The 19,344-nt window shown below is 35.7% G+C and overlaps 1 protein-coding gene across 5 annotated transcripts in view; it reads left to right on the forward strand.

Annotated features, from left to right (window-relative positions):
* XRCC4 (X-ray repair cross complementing 4) overlaps positions 1–19,344 on the forward strand; it is a 390,397-nt gene that overhangs the window by 136,119 nt on the left and 234,934 nt on the right. For all 5 annotated transcript variants that reach the window (XM_061424328.1, XM_061424330.1, XM_061424326.1 and 2 more), the window contains exon 6: positions 107–213. In XM_061424328.1, coding sequence (XP_061280312.1) covers positions 107–213 — 107 coding nt within the window. The remainder of the gene's footprint in view (positions 1–106; positions 214–19,344) is intronic.

Here is a 19,344-nt window from a genome sequence, read left to right on the forward strand (position 1 = left end):
TTACAATGTTTTTCTAAGGATATTTTCTATAAATACTTACTGGTGAATTTGATACCTGGCCAAGAATGAACCAATGATTTATAATTCCACCTTTCTCTCTTTCTAGGGAAACTCCAACATGTTCTGAAATGACTACTGACAGAGATGCAATCTATGATGAAAGTACTGATGAGGACAGTGAGATCCCATCTAATCCTTCTGTGTTAACTCCAGGTAAAGTAAATACATATATTTCTTTTGATGAATACCTCACTGGGGCTTATTTCTTATTATGGTAACAAACCGTAAAGAAAAATGTTTCGAAAATAATTTTTTCTACAAACACTTTTCAGGGTTTTTACTCAAAAACCACAGCTACTTAATGTTAAAAATTAATATTCATTATAAAATGCAGCAACTCATTGGCAACAACAAAACAAACAAGCATGTCCACACATATACATACACACGTGTATGCCAAGGTACAGTGTTTCTTATTAAGCATAGATGGGTAAGTGGCAGGCAAGATAATGACTGCATGATAAATATCTCCAGCTGAAAGCTGGCTGCCTTTAACATTTGAGGTCTTATCAGGCTAGAGCTACGTGAAGGAGCAGGGTGATCTAGAATGGTTTAGATTGTCCTGAGATTAAGTCCTCTCCCTATTCAGACGAGATCGGACACTTTCAGGGTGGTATGGCTATCGACTTCTCTTACGATTCAGAAAAGTGCTAGAATAGAGGGAGGTGGGTTAAGAAAAAAGATGAGAAATGGCAGTTTAAAGTACTTAAGCCTTCCTTAATCGATCAGACCAGCAGCTTTTTAAACTCATGGATTATTTTTCTAGAGTTTTACAAATTGCTTTGAGGTAGGATCCCCTGAACTCATACATACAAGGTTCTGATATAAATGTTCGTTTATTTAACAAATATATTTTTGAGTGTTTATTATATACTGAGAACTTTTCTGTGCAGTAAGGGTGCAAAACACAGAAAGTTCCTCTTTCATGGAGTTTAAATTCTAGACAGGGAAACAGATAATAACAAGGTAAATAAATTTAAGTTTGTTGGGTAGTGATAAATGCTGAAGAGAAAAATAAACCAGGGAAGGATAACAAAAGATGTCAGGGAGGAAATAAGAATGAGGGTTGTGATTTTAGCTAAGGCACCAGAAAAGACCTTGGTAAAAAGGTAATAAGTCTATCTGTGGAAAGAACATGCCATGCTGAAAAAGCAGTTGAATACAGAGGCCTTGATGTGTGAGTTTGCCTGATGTGTTCAAGCAGTAGCATGGAGAGCAGTATGCATAAAGTGAAAAGATGAAGACAGGAAGAATTAGGACATGAGGGAGGCCAGATTGTGTATAAGGTCTTACAGGTCATTGTAAGGATTTCAGTTTGCACTCTGAGTGATACTGGAAACTGTTGCAGAGTTTTAAACAGTCAAGTAACATGATCTGACTTGTTTTAATAGGATTAATCTGTTGTGTTGAGAATAGGATCCTTACTATAGGAGGATCAATATGGAAGAAGATATAACAGACAGAAAGCTAGTTTAACAATGAGTGAAGGATTAGAGTGGCTTAGACCTGAGTGAAAGCAGTGAAGGTGATAAACGAAGGGAAGATTCTAGAAATGTTTAGAGGCAGCAGATTTGCTGTAAAAGTGAATTAGAAGGGAAAGACAGCAATGATGGTAAGCTTTTTGGAATGAAGTACTGAAGGCAAGCAATTGAGGGAACTACCAATTTGGGAGAGAGTGTAAGAGGAAGGTCTGCACCTCAGTTTCAGAAACATTAATTCTGAGATATTCAGCAGGGAGCTGGACATAAAAATTTGTACTTTGAGGGAGGGCTCGCTGCTGACATATAAGTAAAAATGGTATTTAGAGCTTGCTGAGATCTCAAGGGAGTTAGAGAAGACAAAAGATCAGTGGTCCAAGAATGCCATACTAACACACTTGAGTGTACAGAGGTGGGAAAGATTAGGAGACCAACAAAGTAGAATGAGGGGGCCGCAAATATTGTAGGTGTGGTATCTTGGAAGGCAAGTCAAGAAAGTATTTCAAGGAGGAGATAGTGATTAGCTGAGTTAAATGCTTCAAACTGAGCAAAGATGATAAGGATTGAGCACTGACTGCCGTATTTAGCAACACAGATGTTATTAGGGATCTTAATAAAAACATTTTCAGTGGACTGGTGGGAAATAGAAGAGAATAGGAGATTCAAAAGGAATGAGAAGAGAGAATTGGAGAACAGATAGCAAGTATGAGCAATACTTTTAACAAGTTTTACCATTAAAAAAGAGGAAAGACCCAGGTCAGTAGCTGAAGAGGAGGGTGAGATCAAGAGGGTATTTTTTTTTTTTCTTAAATGAGAGAAATAATGTCATGTTTGAATACTGATGGGGTGAAAAAGGAGAGAGGGGGAAAAAAGTGTCCAGGCAGTAGACAGAAGTAAGAAATCCTGGAATATTGTATCTAAGTAGATGAGATGAGATCAAATACACAAATGGCAGGATTTAGTTAGCTGGGAGCTTGGTTGCTTCTCCCAATGATGGGAAAGAAGGTAGAATAAATGGATAAAGACAAAGAAAAGTGTCTACTTGTATTCATGGAAATATACTGGTGTTGATTAATTTAGTTGATTGATTAATTCGAATTAGATCACACAGTCACACACAAATTCTCATTTTCACATGAGAGTAAAATTTCTTTTAATTTGGAGGCTGTGCTTGGTTTACATTGCTACTGCTACTGCTAAGTCACTTCAGTCGTGTCCGACTCTGTGCAGCCCCATAGACGGCAGCCCAACCAGCTACCCCGTCCCTGGGATTCTCCAGGCAAGAACACTGGAGTGGGTTGCCATTTCCTTCTCCAATGCATGAAAGTGAAAAGTGAAAGTGAAGTCGCTCAGTCGTGTCTGACTCTTAGCGACCCCATGGACTGCACCCTACCAGGCTCCTCCATCCATGGGATTTTCGGAGGAGCCTGGTAGGGTGCAGTCCATTAGTGGCCCATTTAAAATGAAATCTCTTTTTTAATAATAATCAAATGTAATTGAAAGTTCACAAGGAAAGGGAATACTCTTTCCATTTGAACATTCTGAACTTCTATTAAACACAATGGCCTTTGATTTTGTTCCCTATTCAGAGTGTCTCACAAACCTTTGATGTAGATGAAAATTATTTTTGAAGAGAAAATATATAGTTAAATATGGGTATATGAGAATAGGGTCCTTTATGTGTTCAGTCTCTTTTAAGCAAAGCTTTAAGCTATAATTATACTATTTTAAATTTGGCAAAATTTCTCTTCTTCAAAAATGTTTAGATCATTGAATATTTTTTATATATTTTACATTATTTTTTCTTTAACTCATATCTAGTTCACTACATATTTGACCATGGGTCTCTGATTCTCTCTCTCTCTCTCTTTTTTTTTTTTTTTTTTGCATTTAACTTGCTTTTGACAAGTTTTAATTAAGAGCATTTTTATTAGAAATTTTAACTGTTCTTTTCTCTCTGCGTCTTTAAGAAGTATTCATGAAACTAAAGTTTGCTTTAAAGAAAAGTGAATCTTAGATAGAAAGTGCTTGATATGTCATTAAGCACTGGACTAAACAGATATGAGTAGAAGCATTTTATATGTTAAACAATAAAATGAGCCTCATAATATACCAGATTTCCATAAACTATTCTTCTTTGGTGACAAAATATATTCTTAGTCCATGGGATTTTCTCTTATCTAGCTTAGTCCTTTGGCTTTTTATATATTATTATTGAGTATTTGGGGAGAGCAGTGAGAATTTCTTCCTTAACTTATTCTGCCATTTTGACAATAACTTCTTAGAGTATAAGTAAATACATGAATTTATTTTAGATATTGCAGGTTCATGTATGCTTTCTATACTATAAGAACAAGAGGAAAACAAATGAATGGAATTTAATACATTTATCTTTCAGAAAACCATTTCTTTCAATGGCTAAATGTGTAACTTGATAATAATTTTTATTATGTAAATATATTTTCATCATTAATTATTAAAATCACCAAATTGCCTCATGAGTTGTTTACATTATTACCTCATTCCTACAGAGGTTTAGTGAGACCAGGATCATTTAGTGATTCCATAACATTCATTCAAGTAAAATATTTCTTTATGTGTATACCCAGAAGTAGGGTAGGAGTGTCATAGTTTGTAAGAAACTAATAGGTAACCTCATGCGAAGAGTTGACTCATTGGAAAAGACTCTGATGCTGGGAGGGATTGGGGGCAGGAGGGGAAGGGGACGACAGAGGATGAGATGGCTGGATGGCATCACTGACTCAATGGACGTGAGTCTGAGTGAACTCCAGGAGTTGGTGATGGACAGGGAGGCCTGGCGTGCTGCGATTCATGGGGTCGCAAAGAATTGGACAGGACTGAGCGACTGAACTGAACTGAACTGAATAGGTAACATTTTTATGAATAAGCAATCTGTTTTATTACTTTTTTCCTCCAACATTTTTAAACTTTGCTCATTGTTAGGATTGTTGAGGAAATAACTAGTGACAAGTAGTCCAATCTAATAAATGACATCATGTTCATATGTACTATACCACATTTAAAGGTTTCGAAAAGTCTTTAAAGCGTTCATGAACAGTTTATTAACTCACAGGAGATCTCTGAAGTATTCTGAAATTGGAACATCACAGTTGATACCACCCCGTGACTACATTTTATATTTTTCTGTAGTAAAATTTGCTTTCTCTATGTTCTAATTTCCAAAATTTCTAGAGAGCAGTGGTTTTATAAACTTTATTATTTCCTACACTGTGACTGCATACTAAGTCCTAGGGTTTGTAGGTATTGCACTTTATTTCAGATTATGATAGATAAGCTAGGTGCTGTGTTCGCTATTTATAACTCGGTTCTCGGATTACAAAGGAGGATAGGTCATTTCACTCTCTTCTAGTGGGTATTAGTTCCTTGTGGCATTAAGACTCCTGGTTAGTCTGGATTTTTCCTACCTCCAGGATTGTTTCTGTTTTTTAATTCAGTGGAAACCTACTGGGTTATTATAGGTATCATTAAACGATCTTCTCTACAGGAAACCCTCTTTCTTTAGTTACCATTCAAGGTAACACCTGATGTCCATTGCTGTGGAGAAACTTCAAGTTGAATTATGTGCAGTGAATAACAGAATCTCACCAAAATATCCAGTGATATAAGCATAATTGATATAGCATCTTAGTAACAAAACATTACTAAGCAATAGTTTACCCAAGTGGCTTTTCAATTGCCCCAACAATATCTGATCTAACCTAAGAAATAATTTAGGATTATGCAGATTTTTATAATTTCCTAATCATTTTATACTATATTAAAAGTAGAATTATGTGAAAACAGTTTTTAAATATATATGAATGTTCTAAGAATTTTAAAAATTATCATAAAGCATTTATTAGTCTTAACATAATTCAAATTGTGTGTGAATATTTAGTGGAAAAAATTAGATTTATTTTATAGAAATAGGATCTTTATGTGAAGTATTTGGAAAACATGGTTAACTGTGTCCTACTTAGCCACCACAAGGGGAATTATTTTAATGTCTCATTAATTATGTTTAATATAATTTAAAACTTACTTTAATGGATAGTCAATATTTTTTAATTATAATTATTTCTAATAAAAATTAACAAATTTCTTACATTTAGAGAATAGTTAAATCAACCTTCCTAAAAGTACAAATAAGAAATATACTTATTCTAGAATGTTTTTGCTTGCTACACTTTGTATTAAAGGTCCACAACCACGAAAATCAGCTTTCTTACCACTTTCTCCATAATTATTAGCCTGAAATTTAGCACATTAGTTTAATTAGTCTTCGTTCGTATCCAACAGGAAGGTCCCTGTATAACTGCTATCAGTAATTCAGGCTTTTGCTTAGTTGGTGGGCTTCCTGAAAGGAAGTGTGATTATAGAATGGCCTTTTTGAAAATAAATGAATGGCTGTGTCAAACAGTTGATGAATACTGATATAGTAGCTTTTAAAAATAGAACAGAATCCAAAATTTCCAACTATCAAAGAGCTCGTTGCTTTGAACACTGAATGTCCACTCACAGAAGGGATAACATGTCCTGCCAAAGAGATTACTCAGAATTCAGCTTTAGAATCGTAGATTATGTCCTTAATATTCTCCAGCTTGTTTATCATAGACTCATTTGTTTCTAAACTCTAAATAAAAAGCTTGATTTAGAATAACCTATCACAAAACTGGAAAATCAATTTGAGTAAATTTCCTAGCAATCATGGGCTCTTATTCATAAACTACCTTGTGGAAGAATGATGACATAATTTGAGGAATCTAGATCTAATATAGTTATAGATCTTCTATTATTAATACAAGCCCATCATTTTTCAGAAGAGACAGAAGCCTAGGAAGGTTGAGTACATTACTGTTGGTCACACAGGAGAAAATAATGAGAAAGTGTTTGCCCTCTGTAATGATTGATTGCCTACCTTTGCACATTTCTTTTTGAGCTATTATAAAAACCCTGGGGAATGTGCTAGCACTAAGGAAGTTGTCACCGATGCAATACAATAATGATAACATGTTTTTCTTCTAAACAGAAGAGAAATCCTAAAGAGAAAAGAAAGCATAAGTTTTCCATAGAGATAGTCAGTATTATTAAATAAGGAAGGCTTTATGACCTAAACCTTTTGGAGAAAATTCCAGAATGTACATATTTCTATTGAGGTCATCCTTTGTATATATTTTTTTAATTGAGATACAGTTGACATGTGACCTTGTGCAATGTGTAGATTTGGTACATTTATAATTACAATGTGACTACCACTGAAGCGTTAGCTAACACCTCTATCACATGACATATCTAAATATCATTTCTTTTTTCTGGTAAGAACTATTAAAGATCTAGTCCCATTGAAACTTTGAAGTTTTTAATTCAGTATTATTGACTCTAATTATTATGCGATGCATTAGATCTGCAAGACTTACTGATCTCCTAGTTGTAAGTTTGTAATCTCAAGTAGTATTTCTCCAATTTCCAACCCCTGTCCCCTAGTAGCTGTCATTCTACTCTGTTTTTATGAGTTTGGGTGTTTTAAGTCCACATATAGGTGCAATTATACAGTGTTTGTCTTTTTCTGTCTGACTAACCTCACTCCCTGTGTATTTTAATTGCTTTAGACTTTGACTTAGTATATTACTTATTTGAGAACTCTCAAATGTATCAAAGGTTTTTAGCAAATCTATGATAACTTCTCTGTATCCCACTATTAAAATGTAACGTTGGTATAACTTCCTAGTGATAGCTTATGGTGAAGGGTGTCAGATTCGTGATCTCTGAAAGAAAGAATTTCACTTTGGGACCAAAGACATGGCTTCAGTCACTTGGAGCTTCGTGTGGCATTTTTATTAATGGAAAGGGATGGAGAAAGCTTCTGACATGGACATCGAAGGGGTATAGAGAGCCCCACCTGCTAGTCTTATCAAGTCCTTATGTACTTTTTCAATTAGTTACTGATGATAGAAAGGTCTTACCAGACCCACTCCCACAACATACATATCCTTGAGCAAGGTGAGTTGTTTTTTTGTGTGTGTAATCATTAGCTCTGGGATTAAAGAAACTTCAGTTCAGTTCAGATCAATTGCCCAGTCATGCCCAACTCTTTGCGACCCCATGGACTATAGCACGCCAGGCCTCCCTGTCCATCACCAACTCCCGGAGTCCAGCCAAACCCATTCCATTGAGTTGGTCATGCCATCCAACCATCTCATCCTGTGTCAACCCTTTCTCCTCCTGCCCTCAATCTTTCCCAGCATCAGGGTCTTTTCCAATGAGTCAGCTCTTCGCATGAGGTGGCCAAAGTACTGGAGTTTCAGCTTCAACATCAGTCCTTCCAAGGAACACCCAGGACTGATCTCCCTTAGGATGGACTAGTTGGATTTCCTTGCAGTCCAAGGGACTCTCAAGAGTCTTCTCCAACACCACAGTTCAAAAGCATCAATCCTTGGGGGCTCAGCTTTCTTTATAGTCCAACTCTCACATCCATACATGACTACTGGAAAAACATGGCCTTGACTAGATGGACCTTTGTTAGCAAAGTGACATCTCTGCTTTTTCATATGCTGTCTAGGTTGCTCATAACTTTCCTTCCAAGGAGTAAGTGTCTTTTAATTTCATGGCTACAATCACCATCTGCAATGATTTTGGAGCCCCCCCAAAATAAAATCTGCCACTGTTTACACTGTTTCTCTGTCTATTTGCCATGAAATGATGGGATCGGATGCCATGATCTAAGTTTTCTGAATGTTGAGCTTGAAGCCAACTTTTTCATTCTCTTTCACTTTCATCAAGAGGCTCTTTAGTTCTTCTTCACTTTCTGCCAGAAGGGTGGTATCATCTGCATATCTGGGTTATTGATTTTTCTCCCAGCAGTCGTGATTCCAGCTTGTGCTTCATCCAGCCCAGCTTTTCTCATGATGTACTGTGCGTATAAGTTAAATAAGCAGGGTGACAATATACAGCCTTGACGTACTCCTTTTCCTATTTGGAACCAGTCTGTTGTTCCATGTCCAATTCTAACTGTTGCTTCCTGACCTGCATATAGGTTTCTCAAGAGGCAAGTCAGGTGGTCTGGTATTCCCATCTCTTTCAGAAATTCACACAGTTTGTTGTGATCCACACAGTTAAAGACTTTGGCATAGTCAATAATGTAGAAATAGATGTTTTTCTGGAACTCTCGCTTTTTTGATGATCCAGCGGATGTTGGCAATTTGATTTCTGGTTCCTCTGCCTTTTCTAAAACCAGCTTGAACATCTGGAAGTTCACGGTTCATGTATCGTTGAAGCCTGGCCTGGAGAATTTTGAGCATTACTTTACTAGCGTGTGAGATGAGTGCAATGTGCAGTAGTTTGAGCATTCTTTGGCATTGCCTTTCTTTGGGATTGGAATGGAAACTGACATTTTCCAGTCCTGTGGCCACTGCTGAGTTTTCCAAATTTGCTGGCATATTCAGTGCGGCACTTTCACAGCATCGTCTTTTAGGATTTGAAATAGCCCAACTGGAATTCCATCACCTCCACTAGCTTTGTTTGTAGTGATGCTTCCTAAGGCCCACCTGACTTCACATTCCAGGATGTCTGGCTCTAGGACCTCTAGGTGAGTGATCACACCATCTTGATTATCTCGGTTGTAAAGATCTTTTTTGTATAGTTTTTCTGTGTATTCTTGCCACCTCTTCTTAATATCTTCTGCTTCTATCAGGCCCATACCATTTCTGTCCTTTATTGTGCCCGTCTTTGCATGAAATGTTCCCTTGGTATCTCTAATTTTCTTGAAGAGATATCTAGTCTTTCCCATTCTATTGTTTTCCTCTATTACTTTGCACTGATACCGAGGAAGGCTTTCTTATCTCTCCTTGCTATTCTTTGGAACTCTGCATTCAAATGGTATAGTTTTCCTATTCTCCTTTGCTTTTCACTTCTCTTCTTTCACAGCTATTTGTAAGGGATCCTCAGACAGCCATTTTGCTTTTTTGCATTTCTTCTTCTTGGGAATGGTCTTGCTCCCTGTCTCCTGTACAATGTCATGAACCTCCATCCATAGTTCATCAGGCACTCTATCTATCAGATCTAGTCCCTTAAATCTATTTCTCACTTCCACTATATAATATTAAGGGATTTGATTTAGGTCATACCTGAATAGTCTAGTGGTTTTCCCTATTATCTTCAATTTAAGTCTGAATTTGGCATATTGTCCGTGATCTGAGCCACAGTCATCTTCCAGTCTTGTTTTTGCTGACTGTAGACAGCTTCTCTGTCTTTGGCTGCAAAGGAAAAAAAAATATAATCAATCTAATTTCGGTGTTAGCCATCTGATGATGTCCATGTTTAGCATCTTGTGTTGTTGGAAGAGGGTGTTTGCTATGCCCAGTGCCTTCTCTTGACAACCCTGTTAGCCTTTTCCCTGCTTCATTCTGTACTCTAAGGCCAAATTTGCCTGTTACTCCATGTGTTTCTTGACTTCCTACTTTTACATTCCAGCCCCATATAATGAAAAGCACATCTTTTTTCAGTGTTAATATTAGAAGGTCTTGTAGGTCTTCATAGAACCATTCAACTTCAGCTTCTTCAGCATTACCGGTCAGACATAGACTTATATTACCGTGATATTGAATGGTTTGCCTTGGAGACGAACAGAGATCATTCTGACTAAGAAAGTTAGTCTTAGGCAAAATAGATTGTTGCCATAACAACTCAGAGCTTAAAAAAAAAACATCTTATGTGACTAAGACAAAGAAATATAGAAAATAAAAGTTGTTCCTTTCTCCTCCTAGAGGGACCCAGATTCCCTATCAACCTAGCTAAGAATTAACTCTCTCATTTGGTAACTATTTCTACATCTTTATATGTTCTTGAAGAGATAAAAATAAATTCTGTTAAGAATATTTGTCTCTGGCTGTGGGTGAATGAGAAGGTTGGCACATTCTCTCCTCCAAAAGTAACTGCAGATCTAAAATTGCCAAAAAGGAGATAAATACATTCTTCATTGCTCTTGAAATCAGCAAAAAGCAAACAGCAATAAGAGAAGTGCCTGAGTGTGTGCTAAGTTGCTTCAGTTGTGTCCCACCCTGTGCGACCCAATGGAGTGTAGCCCACGGCTCCTCTGTCGATGGGATTCTCCAGGCAAGAATACTGGAGTGGGTTGCCATGATGTCCTCCAGGGGACCTTCCCAACTCAGGCATGGAATCCTGGACCAAATAGGACTCACTTAATTATCAGTGAAGGGTGATCCTCACATCCAGTAGTATTGTTGGTGACAGTAATGCTCTTGGCAACAGTTGCTAAGTGTGTTGGGCCAATGTTGTAAATAAACTGAGGTTAGATTGCTGTGTGGCTACATTTATACCATTTTTCTCCAAGCATCTAGAAATAGGATTTTACTGACTGGCAACTTGAAATAAGTAGTCATCTACATGATGCTTCAGTGGGTAATATATATATGAGAAAAAGGTACATGGTAACTTATTTAACTTAAACAAGTTTTTTCTTTCCTGTGTAACTTCTCAAAGTCTTGAATATGTTAATATTCATAACGATGAATCCAAGAAAGTATTGAAAAACACATCTCAAGTTTATAAGACCTTGAGAACTTTTAAAATGGGTTTTATTATTCTGTGACACCCAAGTAAGAAACCCTGCTTTGTATGATTTGATTCATATATGAATTAGGTGAGAACAGGGGAAGTATCTAAAGAAAATAAATATTTCCCATATTTCTGTATGTCTCAGTTTTAAGGGGACATGTACTGAATGTGGACGGAGGAGCATGTAAATAAGGTTATAATCTCAAAAGGTAGCATAACCCATGAGAATATATTAAACCTCAGAACATGCAGTGACTTGTACTAGTTCTGAGAATGGTTTAAAAATGATATCTTACTGTTGTGGTGGTAAGAAATCTGATCTGAGAATGGACTCTAGGACAAGTGTTGGTTGATATAGTTAATGTTAATTGGTGACAGAAATTCTACATAAATTCTTTTCAACTTGGTCTGTTCAATCCAGTGAGATCTTACCCTCTGGTTCTTTTTTTCTTTTTTAGTCATTTCATTAATTTATTTACTTTTGGCTGTACTGGCTTTTCACTGCTGCGTGAGCTTTTCTCTGGTTACGGAAAGCAAGGGCCGCTCTCTAGCTGTAATGCACAGGCTTCTCATGACGGCTTCTCTCGTTGCAGAGCACAAGCTCTAGCAGACTTTAGTAGTTGCAGCATGTGGTCTCAGTATTTGCAGCTCCCAGGCTCTAGAGCCCAGGCTCAGCAGTTGTGGTACATGGGCTTAGCTGTCACACAGCATGTGGGATCTTCCCGGATCAGAGATCCACCCTATATCTGCTGCATTGGCAGTCAGATTCTTTACTACTGAGCCAACAGGGAAACCTTTAACCTCTGATTCTTAAATAATGTTTAGTGGGGGGATCTTTGAGCCCTTTGGAATTATAATTGGATAATAATTATCCAGTTTTTTCATGTCCATCAAGTCGGTGATGTCATCCAACCACCTTAATCTCTGGCATCCCCTTCTCCTCCTGCCTTCAATCTTTCCCAGCATCAGGTCTTTTCCAGTGAGTCAGTTCTTTGCATCAGGTGGCCAAAGTGTTGGAGTTTCAGCTTTAGCATCAGTCCTTCCAATGAATATTCAGGACTGGTTTCCTTTAGGATTGACTGGTTTGATCTCCTTGCAGTCCAAGGACTTTCAAGACTCTTCTCAAGCACCACAATGCAAAGGCATCAATTCTTTGGTGCTAAGCCTTCTTTATGGTACAACTCTCACATCTGTACATGACTACTGGAAAAACCATAGCTTTGACTATATGGACCTGTGACCGTAAGCAAAGTGATGTCTCTGCATTTTAGTATGCTGTCTAGGTTTGTCATAGCTTTCCTTCCAAAAAAGAAAGGGTCTTTTAATTTCATGGCTCCAGTCATCATCCACATTGATTTTGGACCAAGAAAATAAAATCTGCCACTGCTTCCACTTTTTCCCCTTCTATTTGCCATGAAGTGATGAGACTAGATGCCATGATCTTAGTTTTTTTAATGTTGAATTTTAAGCCAGCTTTTTTACTCTGGTTTTCTACATTATATCTTTATTTTACACACTTAAGATCTATTTGATCTTAAAGTTTAGAAAAGTTCCATCTGAGACTAATTCTGTGGTTCTAGAATATATTTATATTATTGTGAAGAAAAATCAGATTTTACTACCAAGTCATGAAACCTTTAGGTTGGTATAGATGATTGTAGGTGTAACTGAGTATTGCAACACCTAATAAATGCAGAAGACGTTGTACTGTTTGTGGGTTTTTTTGTTTTGTTTTGTTTTAGATTCATTGTAGTAAAACAAATTTCAGAAATCTGTATTACTATATTTATAAATTTGACTGAGAAAAATGAAGCTAAACATTTTCACTGTCACTTTAAAACTGCAAACCATGACCCTGTTGAGACAAAGCGTGTAATGCATCAACAATCTCTAAATCAGCTGAATGTCTATACTGTAATGTGTAGGATTCTCATCTCTCTGTGACTGTGACAGGGATCACCACCAGAAACAGCACATCTGGTTCCTTTAGTCATTTCATCAATATCACCTATAAGCCATACTTAAGATCAAAAGGATAGAGAAGGTTACCAGTGATGAGGTTCTGGAATGTAGCCAGCCCACCAGCATTGACAATGTTGCTTGCTGCAACTTAACTCAGAGGGCCTGGGTATGTGTGAAAGATGGATATCAGCAGGCTTGCTAAGTAGTCTGAATGCATGACATAGTCACAGAGAACAGTTACAAGGAGGGTGGGCAAAAGAAAGACTTGAAGTGAGACCCTAAGTGTCAAATCCAAGCCTTGTAAAACTTGGGAATGCTGAAAAATAGTAGCTGCAAACATATACATATCAACACTCAGGATTTTGTGGAGAGGGTGGAAGGGTTATAATTTGGGGAAATGAAAGAATAAAAAGAAAACTTAGGGTACGTTCAAGCACAATGACTAGGTATGCTAACAACCTTCTTTCTTTCGATTTTAAATGGCATAACTTGGACTAAATCAGAGGTTGTGAATTGTTAATTCTTGCTAAAGATCTATGTCACATACTTTTGTTTTTCCTCAGTGACATCAGTGTTTCAAGTAATAAATTTGAATGTATTTAAACAGGGCATAGGTTTTCTTATTTTCTGTACTCCTCAATACTTCTCTTAGGTCTGGATTACTTCATTCATTGATATCACTTGTGTAATTTCTGGAAATATTTTAATGTGTGACCCCCTGGAAGTTGATGATTGTACTGACAATGAAGATGATCACAATAGTTCTTCTAGCTCTACTCCTATGATATCGTTAATACTGTTACTATTACTACTGTTACCACCACTACTACGATCACTGCCATTACTACTTCTACTTTTTCTATTACTATTATTGTTCTGTATGGTTCCACTACCATCACTACTAGAATCATCACGACATCCACAACTACTACAGACCCATACTCATGGCACTTACAAGTGGGTACCAGAGTCTATTCTAGGTTTCTTAGATGTATTGTTTCATTTACACCTAATAACAATCCTACAAAGTTTGTACTATGACTGTCACCAGTTTAATCTTAGTTCTCCCATCTTATCACCATAAGCTGGGAGAACTGAAGCACAGAAAGATTAGAGAACTTGCCCAGTGTAACAAGGCTAATAAATTATGGAGCTGAGATTCTGACATCTCTGAGAACCCTTCCTGCTGTAAAGTTATTTGTATTCAATAAATAGAACACTCTAACTTATTAAAATCTTAGAGTTGAGTATGATTTTATATTTTTCAATTCAAGTATATTTTGATGCCTTCATTTTTATAAAATAAGGCTCCTAAAAAAGGAAGCATGGAATATTTGGCCTCGTTCTTACTTAATAGAATGGGCACACATTCTTCTAGGAAAGTTACAGCCTGGTGACATTAATGCACCATTAAGATGAATGGGAATGTTCATGTGTCTGTTGAAAGCCCATAATTTAATGGCAAAGCAAATAAGGCAGGAGATGGTGATTTGTACTCAGTACTTGATTAAAAGGCTCAGGTAAAGAAGTGCTTAATAAATATTAAATAATACTATGAAATGTCCATATAGACATTAAAAATACAGATTTGTAGGTTTAATTATAGTTTTAAATATAGACTTATTCTGTATGCTACTCATATGTTATTTTATGGATATAAATTAAGAATTATTTTATCTTTCTTGTGAATTGACTTTTTCTTAGCATTATGAAATATCTCTCCTATGTCTAGTAATGCTTTTTTCCTTAAAGTTATATCTGTCTGATACTAGTACAGCTCTTTGTTTTCTATGTATTTCAACAAAATATTACAGCTTCTTTGGTGCAGAAAAACAGAGACCAGCTTGGTTTGCAGAGAATTTGTAAAATGTAAATTAACACCTTAACTGAATCCCACTAAAAGATAATTAAAATCAACAAAAACGACTCCAGAATTTAAACACTATACTTCATCCTTTCCATGTCTCTTGGTATAATGCTCCACCTTTTATTGTTGGAGGTGGGTTTTATGGTATTGTGAGCTGGACTTGAGATACGATGCTTTGACATGTACTGTGATACTCTTAGGCATTATGGTGGCAAATATTGTGATGACTACAAGATGCATTAACTAAGATTATACATGTCAGGTTGAACTCTTTCTTCAATATATCACCTTGGTGACTCCAAGGTTATTAAAACTGCTGAGACCAGGAGTGTTAACAGTTGGTGATAGGGTTTCAGGGATAATTCTGTTATTGTTGACTGAAAAGATCAATGATGGATTCTTCAGAATGCTTTGCTTTGAATGCATTTCTGATGATTTTTCTTTGGGAAAAAATGGTTAAAATTGAGTACTAACACGATTAATTTGAATTAGAGAAGTATCTTCTGACAAATGATCTTCATTCTATCAAAACTATTCTAGCAGGAAATATTAACATATTTTTTGCTGAAAATGAGTTTTGTGGCCAAATGAGTTGGGAAAACACCAAGTTAATAAAAATTAAACCTGTTTCTTTACTTCTAAATTGTTCAATCTTTAATATGGTAATTAGTATGCATTTTTGAATACAGCATGCACTATTCCACAGATCAACATTTGCATTGTTAGAAAGTTAATTTATTTCCAACAGAACGTGAGGTTATTAAAAATTAAAGTGTGCAACAATATTTGGTATACTTTTTAATTTGCATTCCTATATTGAAATTAATTTCATTGATATTAGATTAAGTTTTTAATAAACAGTGTTTACTGAAATAGAGGCTCTGTGTGTTTATTTACTTTTATTGATTATCCTTTTTTCATAGATACATTTGTAGCATACTTGATATGGAAGTACAAAATTATGAAGTTAGGTAACACAACATTTTAAAATAAAAAAGTTTAATGGTATTAATTTTTGAGAGTTTAAAAAATGTTAAATAGGTTTTGTGTGCCTGACAAAAGCACTTGCCACATTCTTTAATAAAAACGACTAATTTCAAAGGCTAATTAATATGACTTTCTTTTTGAAAACTCTGAAGGCTTCTTTTCATGATTTTTCAATTGCAGATCAAGCCTTCACAGGAGCTCTTTTTCTGCTGTATTTATGGTATACCTTTCCAAAATGAAATAAAATTAGACTTCACTACTATTAGAGTCAGAATTCTCATGAATAGTATCTTTAAAACATGGTGTGTGCAATGTATTTTATACTTGCTGTAATTTCCATTACAAAGGACATCAGCAATAATGAATCATTTCTTTAAAAAATTTAGTTGCTTCTAAGTGACAATCTTTCATTTACATTATATTTTTAAACTGAAAGATAAACTAAACAAACAAAAAAATAGTGTCTGATAGTTAAATGGAGAACCTCCCATAGTCATGCTGTCAGCCAGAAAGCCTTTATTTTCAAAGCCAGTTTCTTATAGCTCATGTTACAAAGGGTGTGATTGGCAGCTCAGTCACTTGGTAACTCAGAATAGGGAGTGTTGCTTTAAAAACAGAAGATGAAGGTGCTGCTACTTGATTAGCATCTTTGTATTTGTTGAACATTCACTTCGTGCTTGTTTAGGACCAGAGAATTGAAAACCAAAAAATAAACACTTTAAGAACTATTCTGTGTGGCTCACTTAGAAGACAATTTTGACATTTCTTGAATCAACAGTTCTTTGTGATTGTGAAGAGGAAAAGTCAGCCTCTTATAAGAATTCCTTTTTGCCTAGGTTGCTTGTGTATTGTTCTATTTGCTTGTTTAAATATTATATAAATTGTAACAATTCACATGTTTTAATGGTACCTCATCCTAGTGCTACTTCTTTATTTGAATGTCAGCGTCATGAAACTAAAACACATGTTCATAAGAAGCTTAGCCTATTTTAATGGAAAAGATTTAGATGGTGAGCTGAGAGCTCATATCTAATCTTCCTTTTATTATTGTGGATAAGGGTAGGTGTCCCTTACCTCTGAGCCTGGCAAGGATTCTGAAAGCCATGTATCAATAATATATATGAAAATGCACTCTGTAGAGTACATAGACAGTAGTATTCTTATCAGTGTTACTCTTTGATTTAGGAATGTATATATGCCAAAGAACTTTTTTAGACACATCTTTCTTTGTTTCCCATACTCTTTGTTCTGTGTTCTAAGAGGTAGTAAATTCAGTGTTATTCCTGCATCACCTAGCACAGGGCATTGCTCACAATAGGATTTTAACATTTGTTTATAAAGTGAATGGATCCTTTACCATATAATTGAATGTAGTTGACATGAACACAGTAAATGCAGTTTACATTGGATTATATTTTTAATTCATTTTACCTGTCATGTTTTTAAACATCATTAGTAAAATTGGACAGATTTGGTCTTTTATTGTCATTACCTGGCATAACATCAGGACTGCCTCACAGTTTATTTTAGCATCGTAATATTGTTAAACAAAGCCCAGCAGTTATGACTTTTATTTGGCGCAATTTCCTACCTATTTCAGAAGGATAAAGTATGGTTTATTCAGTTGTTTTTCTCTAAGCTTCATAACACTTATTTAAACATTGTGTTATATCCAAATTAGCCTAAAAGACTCCATTCATTCTCTGTTCTTTGGCTGGTGTGCCACTTACTCACAGATTCATTGACTATGATTGATTATAAACTGCCTGTGAGACCCACTTACATGGATTCGTCATTTGTTAGAGTTTAAATGAGTCACAATTCCCTCTGCTGTTGGACTTTACAACGTGTAATAAGGTGTTTTTAATGGCTTTCCTTACAAAATACACTTCTTTCATCTGCAGGTTCAGCTTGGTTTAAACCTCTTTTCTTGAGACCATCAACCCAAAGAAGATTTTTATTCTTGATTATTCATTTCTTTCCATGAAATATTTTCTTTCTTAAAATATTTTAAAAGCCAGAGTACAAACTGATTATGCTTCCATAAAATATTTTCACAGAAAAATTGCAATATTCTACATTAGTGTTTTCATCAAAATCACCTTTTACATTTTCTGCATTTCTGATCAATTTTAAAATGTTTGACAAATGCGACCAACTTAATTAGTTGTCTACTTGCCTGATCTTGAGCTTCTAAAGAAAAGGGACGATACCATAGTTCACTCTTGCTTCCCAACAGCAGTACAGTGCTTTTTACCTAAGGAGTAGCCAACATTTTTTGTCACACTGAATTGTCCTAATATTTCTATAAAAAGTCTATTGAACATCTTGCTAGGAAGAGCCGCACAGAGGTTTTTCGTAGAACTATTGCCTCAAACCGAAGAACCAAATAGTAGCCAAGCTGTCATGTTTCTTAAGTGGCTGGGGAGAGACTAGGCATAAGAGCATTAGGACTTTGATCTGAAAGTGCTCATACAGTTTGAGGCTGAATATGTGGAGTTTTGTCCAAATTCATAGATAACCTCTTATACCCCTTTCATCCTAATACCTAAATTAGGATGCCTGTGATTACTGTAGTCAAATCCTACTGAAGACCAAGGTCAATGAATCTGGTAAGTTTCTGGCCAAAAGAGTAATGGGAAAGTGAACTAACATTGATTTTATGCTGCTCTGTTGGGATGCCATACTAGGTGCTTTACATAATTTATCTCATTTTATCTTGCCCTCAATCAATATCAGGCCTTAGAGCTCTCAATTCAAGAGAGGTTAAGTCATTTGTCCAAGGTCACTCACTTAGTATAATAAACAGCCAAAATTTGAACTCACTTGTGGCTTACAACTCAACCCATTATTCAGGCTCTTTTATTATTAATTAATAGCTAGATTTGGTTGTTAAATCTTAACTTCTATGGATGAGTTGATAACATTTAATATAAAGAATATTAAAAAACTATTTTGACATTTATTATACTAGAAAATAAATAGTTATTGAGACATTATTTATTATTTACTTGGATGCATAGAAAGAATAAATCTGTAAAGAACCCTTTATATAAGTCCAGGGTAAATGTAAATCTTGTTAAATCTTTAACTTTGACTTGGATACCCATGTGTTCCTGTGTCTGTCTGTGCAACAGGCAAATGGAAGTATCCAACTAGTTCTGATTTTCTCTGGATGTGAGTCCAGAGAAAGAATAAATGCCTCTTTTACTTTTCCTTATCCTTTACCACTATTGCTGTTGTTAATAATTGACTAAAGGCCTTCTTTGGTATCCGTGGGGGATAGTTTCTAGGAACCCTGTGGATGCCAAAATCCCAAGGATGCTCAAGTCTCTTCTATAAAATGACATAATATTTACATATAACCTATGCATACCCTTCCAAATATTATAAATT

Source organism: Bos javanicus, chromosome 7 (genome assembly GCF_032452875.1).
Source record: "Bos javanicus breed banteng chromosome 7, ARS-OSU_banteng_1.0, whole genome shotgun sequence".
Classification (NCBI taxonomy): domain Eukaryota; kingdom Metazoa; phylum Chordata; class Mammalia; order Artiodactyla; family Bovidae; genus Bos; species Bos javanicus.